Source organism: Primulina tabacum, chromosome 10 (assembly GCF_025594145.1).
Source record: "Primulina tabacum isolate GXHZ01 chromosome 10, ASM2559414v2, whole genome shotgun sequence".
Classification (NCBI taxonomy): domain Eukaryota; kingdom Viridiplantae; phylum Streptophyta; class Magnoliopsida; order Lamiales; family Gesneriaceae; genus Primulina; species Primulina tabacum.
Window position 1 is genome coordinate 7,476,607 of NC_134559.1, and position 11,722 is coordinate 7,488,328.

Consider the following 11,722-nt stretch of genomic DNA (forward strand, 5'->3'; position numbering starts at 1 on the left):
GCATTGATATTTGTAATTGATGAGATTGATGTTTGTAGTCTATTGATTTATAGCCACTGCATGTATTGACTACTGATTCGTTTAGTCATGGGCTGATTCGCCTAGTTACCGGCTGATTCGTCTGGTTATCGGCTGATTCGCCTAGTTACTGGCTGATTCGCCTAGTTAATGGCTGATTCGCCTAGTTAATGGCTGATTCGTCTAGTCATTGGCTGATTCGCCTATCTCCGACTGATTCGTCAATTCTGCGGCCGATTCACCCAGACACTGGATATGTGAATTATATCGATGCCGTTTAGGGATTGATTCATTCCTATCGACTGAGATTCGGTATATTTATCATTATTCAGACACCGGGATCCCTAGATTAGAATTGAGTCGAGTCTGAGACGACGCGTCAGTTGAGTCGAGTCTGAGACGACGCGTCGGTTGAGTTGAGTCTGATACGACATGTTGATTTACAGTGTTTATATCATTCATGTTTGTTGAGTTGCTACATGTTAATGATATCTTATTTATGCGTTTATATATGTTTTTATATAATTGCATGTTTACATTGTTTATACTGAGATTTATTCTCATCGGAGTTATCCGGCTGTTGTCTTGTTTTGTATGTGTGCATGACAACAGGTGGGGCTGGATCAGGGTCAAGAAGAGGATGAGAGAAGACAGTTAGCGTGGAGATCCGGACTTAGGAGTATATCTGTTATATCACCTGAGATGTAGTGAAGAAACAGTAGTTATTATGATTTATGGTTGTACAGGACTTGTACTTAGATCTGAATAGTGATCTTGTAAATGAGATAAGACTTATTTCATATGCTGCGTACTCTCGTATTTTAAAAAATTTTTAGACCCTGTTTATTTTAATTGATTAATTATTCCCAGAAAGTGATTAAGAATGGAATTAAGTTCGGGTCCCCACATACACTGATCTAACAATTGGTAATCTATCTAGATCTATCTATATCCAAGAAAATATTAGATCTGTTATTTAAAATATGGAGATCTATTTGTATTTCTGAAAAATATTATATATCTAATATAATATTCTTGAAAATTTTGAATCTAGATTGAAATATATATATCAATATTTATGGAAAAATTAGATCTTGAATATTTTTTAAAAATATCGATTTTAAATATTCTGGAAAAATATTTATTTAGTATTTTTATTTTGTACTTTTGATGAGCGTATATTATGATCAATAAATATTATATTTATGATGATATATTCATTTATGCTTCAAAAGCAGTATAATTGATAATATTAATATCGATGCTCATAAAATATCATTCTCTTGTAATTTTATGTTGATGTTCTTGAAGTGAATTGACCATATTGTATATTGATATTTAGCAAGATCTAATATCTACCAATATTCTTGAAAAATATTAAGTTAAATCGATAGTCTAGCCGGATCTTTTGTTTAAGATCTAAATAGAATAGGTATCTTGTGACACAGTCTCACGATTCTTTATCTGTGAGACGGATCAACCTTACCGATATTCAAATAAAAAGTAATACTCTTAAAATAAAAAGTAATAATTTTTCATGAATGACCCAAATAAGATATTCATTCAGAAAATACGATTCGTGAGACCGTCTCACACAAGTTTTTGCAATCTAAATATTTGTCTATGTTCTTGAAGAATAGTAGGCCTATGATTTATGATCTAAGATCTGCCAATATTCATGATGAATTTTGATTCATGATCTAAAATTTGCATATATTCATGAAGAATATAAATCTAAAACTGAATACCTGTCAATATTTTTTTTAAAAAAATTTGATTTAAAATTTAAGATACATCAACAATCCCAAAGAATATTGATATCAGATATTCTCGAAGAACATTCATTTAAGATATGTTAATATTGTGATGAATATTGATCTACTATATGAGATTTGCATGCATTCATGAAAAATATCAATCTAAGATAGAAAACTGTTAATATTTATTAAAAAAATTGATATTAGATATAAGATTCAATAATATTCTTAAAGAATATTAATTTAATTTCAGTCACAAAAATATATTTGTTAATTAATGCTCTTGAAAGCGTGTGATCTAAAATTAACAATATTTATGAATAATATTGATTTGGTATTAAATGTAAGTATATATTTTCTTGTATATGAGATTTTACTTGTAAACAAGTTTAGTAAGAAATGTTATATTATGTTCATAATTATTGATTTGTAGGTTTCTTGTGAGACGGTCTCACGAATCTTTATCTGTGAGACGGGTCAACCCTACCGATATTCACAATAAAAAGTAATACTCTTAGCATAAAAAGTAATACTTTTTCATGGATGACCCAAATAAGAGATCCGTCTCACAAAATACGACCTGTGAGACCGTCTCTCACAAGTTTTTCTCTTTATCTTTTATCCGAACTTTCAACAACCAAACGTACTAAGTTATAATTAATAAAATTAAATTATTGATTTGACCCAAAAAAATTGAACAAACTCAGTCGTATATCCCGAAATAAATCAAAGGAATGGAAGGAATGGATAGTTTTTTTTTTTCCTATTAAGTTTTTAAAGTTCGTGTGATTTTTATAAAATTAATTAATAATACAAAAATTTAAAACTAGTTTATGAAACTAATTTAACAAAATCAGTCTAAATTTGTTAATTGAAATTCGAGTTCATCCGAAAAGAATATATTTTTCTTCTTTTGGAAACATCAGAGTTCGGATTTAAACCCAAAACTTCTCTAAAATTGTGAGAGACCATGCCATCAAGCCAAACCACTTTTCGCAAATTTTGAGTTTGGTTACAACTCCACAAAACCAACGAAGAAATTATCTTGATTTTATTCAATTGGCAAGCATCCACAAATGATACTTACTAACTTGCTAATTAATATTTTCCAGAATCACAACAAGACATTCATACTCAGGACACTAAAAATAAACTCGAGATGAATTTTAAATATTGATACAGCCGGTTGTTAAACAGATCAACTCATGGTAGGACGAACTGACCCACCAAAAACCTCTCTTTGTTTGAAAGAAAGGGCGCTTCCAACCCAATCCAAAGTGAGTTGCGGGTCAAACGGGACGGTCCGTGGATCGACCCACAAAAAACAAATAAATAAAAAATCATTATAATTAACTAAAATTTTCATTTCATATTACTAATAAATATTTTAAAAAAAATATCAATAAAATTTCTAACCATTGATTTCACAAGTCTACATTTTATACAAAATAACTAATATAAAACAATTCACTACTTTCATTAAAATAAATAAATATATCAACATAAATCCATAATATATAAAAAAATTATTTTCTTTTTTAGGCCTGAGGGCCAACCAAACCCGCCTCGGGCTGTACCGCCTTTAAATAGGTTGGAAAAATTTCCTAACCCACTTAAATTGTGAAACGAGACGGGACGGGACGAGACAAGCTGGGTTGACTCGATGGACTCACCCCAAATAAACATGTTCTATCCCCCTTGGATTTGCAGTTGTGAACAACATTCTATGATGGGAAGAGTTTGTCAAGATTTCAATCATCCAGGGCTAGGCGAAGTTCTCACCATACGGCATATCCAAAAATGCCGAGGTAACACAGCCATTTTAGAGTCGGGGGTCGCTACATTTTTGGGTCACCCCAATGCCAATTGGTTTATCAAATGCTCGAAACGTTTTCAGAGGGTTCGACAGTTTTCACAGGGTGGGACTGCGTGGATTAACCATTATTAGCTGAATGAACCATCCGATCTTATGCACAAGCACTTATCCCATTCCAGTTGATTTTGTGCTTGTAGTATGTCGAAGATCGATTAATCAAACTGTTATATCACTAGGTTCGTTCAGTGTTCGAAATTGACAACATGATATGTGCAAATGAATGAAATACCATGGCACAAACGCACTGCAAACGCAAATGGACACTAGCAAATTTCAGCAAGAAGAGGTTCACAACATCTATATGGCATGAGAATAATAGTGTATTTAAACAAAGTACGAAGTAAGTAGAAATGACACACCAATTGGAATCCCAGAGCTTAACATTATGGCATGAGAAAAAAACAATTAATTCAGTTCAAAATCTTGTTCAACCACAGCAACTACACAACCATGGCCTCTATTTTACTTCTCTGATGAGTTTGGACCTCTCTTCTTTCCAAAGCCAACAACTGCAAACAGTTAAAAGAAAAACAAACTCACTTTTTGTCATGATACCATCGATAAAGCATCCTATTTTATCCATAAAAAACAATCTATAACTGAAAGAAGATGCCATTTCCTTCTATTATCTAGTCATCCTAAGGCATGAAATTGGTCATAGTCTTCTCTAGTAATCAATCATTTTTTGCGAAAAGAACATATTTCATCTTTCCCCTAATCAAGAACATTTCCCACAAATAACAAAGATTGATTACTGAAAAACATTTCCCACAAATAACAAAGACTGATTACTGAAAAATATCGAGCAGACAAATTTTGCCTACAAAAGGTGGAAACTGAACATGTTATATTACTTAATTGTAATTCTAGCTTCAAACTTTAATATAAAATTGTTGCAACTGTCAATTTTTGTATACTAAAATCATATTCTGGTAAACAATTTTCATTATCTGGGCCGAAAAATCCCAACTTGGGATTCCAGAAAACTTAAAATATTGATATCGAGAGGATTAAAATTGATTATTGGATTAGAAGTAAGAAAACTATAATTAATCATCACTGATAGTGTAGTGTAAAATACACAGGCTTACCCTAAGCATAAACAGCCTCAAGAAAATATTTTCTAGCAAGCAAAACTAAAGAACATGGAATCAAAGAAAAAAGAAGGTAATTTTTGTTTTGATTGGTTTTTCCAGCAAGCTAAACTAGGTCGTACAGAAACAAATCGCAAAGAAAAATTCAAAAAAAAGAGGAAAAATTAGGTTACCGGCAGTGACGAAGCGGCGGTTGTATTGCATGCGCTTGTGAGCACGGCCACGGGGCTTCTTCTTCTTGTCCTGCTTCGCCACCTTCGGCGTCTGTCCTCTCACCTTTCCCGCACGCGCCAGTGATCCGTGTACCTTACCTGCAATTTTTCACAAATAAACAACAATCAATCGAAAATTATCTAGAAAAATAGATAATCGAAAGGTACAACAGTTGATCGAGAACATACCCATGTTGATATTCTCTGAAACGGCGAGATGCCTCTGGGATTCTTTCCGACGCCGAAAATGGTGCTTAAACGGAAGATGCTAGGGTTAGGGTTTTGAGTGTGTCAGGATTTTAAATGGGTTGGACACTGGGGTGTTTAAACGTGGGCCAGCAAAATGAACTTTTGAAATAATTGCAATCATAGCCCAGTGGGCCAGAACCTTTGAAAGAACGGGCCAGACCAGGAAATCTAATTAATCTATCTTTTATGGGAAACAAAATAATCTAATATCTGATTTTCATAATATGATCAACATCACATTCGAGTTGCTATAATTTCTCCATACATTGATATTTGCTCATTGTTCTTGACATCTTCGTAAAATTGTTCTTGACATCTTCGTAAAATTGTTCCGAGAACGATGAAACTTCATTATCTGGTTTAACTGAAAATTTACTTTAACATTCAACGCGAAAAAAACTGTGTAATCAAGCACAAGTCGGTATAAGCTCGGCTTGTGTTCTATATGGAAATTGAGGAGGTATTTTAAATATTTTGAACCACGATTTAAATATACCAAATACCTTCTCCGTGATGTTCCTCACGAAAGCATGACATAGATCGAACAATTCTTTTGCCTTTCTAGGTTAATGATCTTGGTCAGTGTATTCTTCTCATCGAGATGATAACACACACCTCGAAATAGAATCAATAATTGATGCCGATTCGAATACCAACATCCACTAAAAAAATAACCATCTAACCATATTTTTGGAATCAAATGACTAATAATAATAACAATTATCTTGGAAATTACAATAAATAAATAACATGTAGAACCAATATATATGTATGTGTACACATATATCTTGTGATACTTTAAACTCATTATTTCTTGATAAACATTCATCAAAACATTTGAATCAGGACAGATCCTTCTCACCCGCTGAGAACATATACGAATTTTAAATCGAAGTTACAAACTGTTAAATTTGTTTAAAAAATTATTCTATGACGATCACGGTAGTTATTAATATCATGCCGATGAACTATTGCTGACATATGAGTCTCATCAATAGTTCTAAGGCAATCATACAACAACACAACGAGAAAAACAATAATTGTAATAAAAATAATATAAATTTCCATTATTTTCTTTAAATTAATGAAAAATCATGTACTCTTCTTTGTTTTGTTTTTTTTTTTTTTTTGTATTGTGGATTCACGTTTGACCATCATATTTGTTACAATGTTATTTAATCTTTCAACATCTTGTTGATGTTTTGGCTAGTATTATATTGTGATCGTAAAATGTTTAAAAAATCAAATAGTCTAGTATTTTGAACAACAATGAGTAAACACATGACAAACATTTATTTGATACAAATATATCTTGTATTTTGTGAAGATGGTTTTTGTCTAAGGATGTTACAAACTTTTAGAAACACATCGATGTATATTTTATAAATTTTTTGAAAGTGTGTTGAATCCTCTTTTAATAAAATATACGCTATGAATATAATTGTATTCAATGTTTTTATAATCGAACATGTGATCGAACCGACCTATTTTAAAATGTAATTCAATCAGTCAGACCGAAAAACAATTATAACATATAAAATAATAATATATTTTTTAAATTCAAATTTTATACTTATCAAAGTTTAAAATCTAAAAATATACATGTAAATAAATATAATTATATCTATATTTTTTAGACAAAAAATAAATCAAAATAAGCTCTAATACTACTAATATTTTTTTAAATAATTTTTAAAATTCAAATAATCATATATATAAATTTTTTAAATAATTATAAGAAAATAAATTAAATTCCAAACAAAAAAACATTAATAAAATTTAGAAGGTGTGTCATACTGATTTTTAACGGTTCACCGTTCATGACACTAGTTCTGACCAATTTGATCGATGATTATCAGATTTGGTATGACGGGTTCTATTTATATTTTTTAGTGTGAGTCTTATCGCAGCCATTTTCCTTCTCCGTGCAAGCTTTGTGTTTGTTTCTTCATTCTTAACAAGCAAAAGATGTTCAAAAAGTTACAGATCCTTGATCGGGAATTAACGGCGAGACTATCTAAATTCTGGCTCGGGGAAGTGAGTTTTAAAGTCGCATAGTAGTAGCACTGGCCTGCAAGTTAACGGTTTCAGGTGAATTCTTTCGCTGAGCAGAAAGACATATATAATGATATATGCCACCAAGTGTTTGAATCCGATTACGGGGAGGCACTGGAATTTTCAGGTGAAGCAACACTGGCCGCTAGAGCCCTTCGCAAAAGAGGTTGGTGTGAGAAAACAACACCAATCTCATTGTTGCAAAAAACTGACATAAGGGATCATACACAAAATGACCGGAAATTTTGGAATTTTCTTATTCAAAGCACGACATTGATCTTGTTAGACACAAATTGTCATAGTTTACTTTTCTCAATCAAGAGAATTTGTGCTGCAACTGTGCAAAATTTTCATCAACCGCAATATATTATATTATTATAAAAGAACAAGACATCTCATTTTCCCAGGAAAAATTCAAAACCACCTCAAAAAACTATAAAGAGTATTATTGGAGCCAAAAACTAATTACCGAGCAACATCTATCCTCGCTTTATCCATCAGCATATGATCTGTCTCATAAAATTGACTTGTGAGATCATATCATAAAATTGACTCATGAGACCGTCTCACAAAATATTTGTGTATTTTAAAAATAGGGAGGATATGGACCAATTGGTAACGAGATTCTCCATCAAATATATATTTTAAAGAAAATATTATTCGTCAATTTGATTTGAAGCAATAAAGGTCGACGACTGATGAGATGTTTATGCAAGATAATACTTTCACGTTATATCCAAAAGTCTAATTTCAATTTGTTCATGTAATCTATTGAATCTAACGTGCCTAGCATGTATTATACTAATAATAAGAAGGAAATGTTCAGGCCAAGATTCCTTGTAAATGATGAATCAAACGACCCGTACCCGACTCGCCATATAAAATGGATCCAATTAGGGTTTATTGTACTAAAAGGAATTTGTTTGGATTCCCTCGTACTCCGCCAGACAAAGCCGAGGAGGAAACGGAAAATGTCAGACGCGTCTGTGCCTCCGCCTTTGGATAAGCTCACCATCAAAGATGACGGCGTGCGGGAGGCTGAATTCTCTCAACGTGTGTTGATCCGTTCAATCTTGAGTAGGCCCGATATGGGTGCGGGACTGGCGGGGCAGAGTGTCCGGATCGGGGGATGGGTGAAAACGGGTCGGGAGCAGGGGAAGGGCGCCTTCGCCTTCTTGGAGGTGAATGATGGGTCTTGCCCTGGAAATTTGCAGGTGATTGTGGAAGCCGACGTTTACAAGCTAAGCGACGTCGTTTCCACGGGAACCTGTATTCACGTGGAAGGCGAGCTCCATCTTCCGCCCGAAGGTGTGAAGCAGAAGATCGAGCTTAAGGTGAAGAAGGTTATCGATGTGGGTACCGTAGATGCGGGGAAGTATCCGTTGCCAAAGACTAAATTGACGCTCGAATTTCTCAGGGATGTTATGCACCTTCGCCCCAGGACTAACACTGTAAGAACTTACGCCTTTTAAACTCATCAAATATTGAGCGTGAACCGAGGGAAAATGAGATGGAGAATATCTCCTTACTTTTCTTACTGAAAGAATGTTAAGCAAGAGTTCTGTACATGAATATATACACAGCTATTTACTCCTACACCTATTAACCGACTAACAAACAATTATTAACCGATATATTAACTAATAATCAACTGGCTAAGCTTTATATTAAAGCTAATATCAAACCTGGGCATACATTTGTTTGATAGGCCGTAGTTGTGAGTGCCAAAGAATTTGTAAATCAACAATCTTTTTGGAAATTGGATTATGTGCATGTGGCTCGTTTAGTACATCTGGTCTATTAATTTCTGTCTTTGTGATTACATTTCTCCTTGTTTTTGTTATTGTGTGATGGACTTGTTGTTTTTGAATTAGAAAACGAAAGACTATATTTTTAAAAAAATATGGGAAAGGCAGGGATAGTGTATCTATAATTTACTTCTTGTTATATCCCTCTTTTTACTTGCATTAATTAATTATTTATTTATACCATCCATTACATCCCTTAATAAGATCTACTCGCCCCTTGTCTCTCCTGATATTTTCTCACTGGAAGTGTTACACTCTTCTGGTTGTCTAGATTTCCGCTGTTGCCAGAATTCGCAATGCTCTGGCATATGCTACCCACACATTCTTTCAGAATCATGGTTTCCTTTATGTTCATACTCCTATCATTACAACCAGCGATTGTGAGGGTGCTGGGGAGATGTTTCAAGTTACAACAATAATCTGTGAAGCAGAAAAATTAGAGAAAGAGCTGAAAGAGAACCCTCCCCCTTCAGAAACTGATGTGAAAGCTGCTGAACTTGATGTCAAGGAGAAAGGAGAAGTCATTACCCAGCTAAAATCTGCTAAAGCAAGCAAGGAGAAAATTAATGCTGCAGTCGCTGATCTGACAAAGTCAAAAGAGCATCTCTCAAAGCTGAATGAAAGGTTAAAGCTTGCTGAGAGGTGTAGAGTTAGTGGTGGCCTTCCAAAGAAGGATGGGAAAATTGATTATTCAGAGGATTTTTTTGCCCGGCAAGCATTCTTGACTGTATCTGGACAACTGCAGGTTGAAACATATGCATGTGCCCTCAGTAGCGTGTATACTTTTGGGCCTACATTCAGAGCAGAAAACTCTCACACATCGAGACATCTCGCTGAATTTTGGATGGTGGAACCTGAAATAGCATTTGCAAATATAGAGGTATGCCACCTGTAAGCTTCTTTATTGAACTTGCATTTGAGTAAAAAATACTTCATCTTAAGATGCAATATATCTTTGACATTTAAATTGGAACAGCCCTGAAGAAGGCCTTCTTCTGGACAAACAGTCTAAATCTTGATGTGTATTATTTAGCCACGGTATTGTAAGCCTGTACCTCAAACTTGAAGATTTGTGAAGCTTTGTGCTCTTGTAATTGGATTTTGTTTTTTTTTAGGGTTTAATATGTGGACTGGCATGGGAGTTACACTGATGATATTCTTTTGTAGGACGATATGAACTGTGCAGAGGCATATGTAAGATTTCTTTGTCAGTGGTTGCTTGACAACTGCTATGATGATATGGAATTCATGACCAAGTTTATTGACAAAACTGCCATCCAACGGCTTGAAATGGTTGCGAAATCCAAGTTCCATAGAATAACTTACACAGAAGCAGTTGCCATTCTTGAGGAAGCTGCTAAAGTTAGGAAATTCGAGAATAAAGTAGAATGGGGTATTGATTTGGCATCTGAACATGAAAGGTAATTATCAGTTATCGTATCTTCTCTCTCCACGCAGCTTGCAGTTTAAGTAGCTGAATTCCTCTCCGTTTGACCCCCCACAGATACTTAACAGAAGAGAAATTCAAAGCACCTGTTATTGTCTATAACTACCCCAAAGCTATTAAAGCTTTCTATATGAAGGTCAATGAAGACAATAAAACTGTTGCTGCAATGGATGTGCTAGTACCCAAGGTGGGCTCTTGTTCACGATATCTTCCTCATTTAGCAATCTGAACCACAATTTGTACAAGCACTACTTTAATGGATTCTTGTGTTCATCAGGTGGGAGAACTTGTTGGTGGAAGCCAAAGAGAAGAGAATTATGAAGTTCTCCGAGATAGGTATGAGGAGCTTTATTGCTGTATTCGATTTTCTAATTGCTCCATCTTTGTTGAGCCAAGATCTCAAGTTAAATTTTTATATTCTGCTAGATCGCTTATATGGATATCAATGATTTCTTTGCCTTAGGATATTGGAATTGGATCTGCCATTAGAGCCATATGAATGGTATCTTGATCTGCGGCGCTATGGTACAGTGAAGCACAGTGGGTTTGGCCTAGGTTTTGAAAGAATGATTCTTTTTGCTACTGGTATGGAAAACATTAGAGATGTCATTCCATTCCCAAGATACCCTGGGAGAGCTGATCTTTGAATTTACACACGGTCACTCACGAGTCCTTCGAATTTTTATATTTATCCAGTTTTTTTAAGAAATACGACAAAGTAGTTTAGCATAGTAACCATGACAAGAATCTGTTTTGAATGTTATGAAAAACCTATTTGTTTGAAGGCTTGTTTGGAATCTTAGTAACTTCTTGTTTACCAATTGTTTTGATACTTATTCATATCCTGTTTTTTTTCCTGAAGTATCGGACACGGATGTGGATACCGACGTGTCGGATACGACAAAATATGTGTCATTGACTTTTGTAGGTTTGATCAGTCGGATAAAAGCTAGGATATGCTATGGACATGACGATGATAAGTTTCGGCAAATAAAAATTTCTTAAATCACTCTATGGACATGTATGTATCTATATAAATATGTGTGTGTATATATATATATATATATATATATCTACAATTTTAAATATTATATATATATAATATTTATATTTAATAATTATCGTATTCTAGTAATCGTGTGTTTATATTTTTATAATTTATTGTATCATCATATACATATTGTATTTGATACGACATTCGTATCC

General features: G+C 33.8%; 2 protein-coding genes across 2 annotated transcripts; one reads left to right on the plus strand and one right to left on the minus strand.

The window, feature by feature from the left end:
• Nucleotides 1–3,896: 3,896 nt before the first annotated feature.
• LOC142505321 (small ribosomal subunit protein eS30z/eS30y/eS30x) lies at nt 3,897–5,361 on the minus strand. The gene is made up of 3 exons (XM_075618261.1): nt 5,147–5,361; nt 4,919–5,056; nt 3,897–4,160 (listed from the first exon to the last, which is right to left on the minus strand). The coding sequence occupies exons 1-3, from the start codon at nt 5,148–5,150 to the stop codon at nt 4,114–4,116; spliced, it is 189 nt and encodes a 62-aa protein (XP_075474376.1). The 5' UTR covers nt 5,151–5,361; the 3' UTR covers nt 3,897–4,113.
• Nucleotides 5,362–8,154: 2,793 nt separating this feature from the next.
• Nucleotides 8,155–11,356, plus strand: LOC142505244 (asparagine--tRNA ligase, cytoplasmic 1). The gene is made up of 6 exons (XM_075618139.1): nt 8,155–8,712; nt 9,341–9,949; nt 10,237–10,490; nt 10,574–10,703; nt 10,794–10,852; nt 10,980–11,356. Exons 1-6 carry the CDS (start codon nt 8,233–8,235, stop codon nt 11,161–11,163), a joined length of 1,716 nt encoding a protein of 571 aa, XP_075474254.1. The 5' UTR covers nt 8,155–8,232; the 3' UTR covers nt 11,164–11,356.
• Nucleotides 11,357–11,722: the final 366 nt, after the last annotated feature.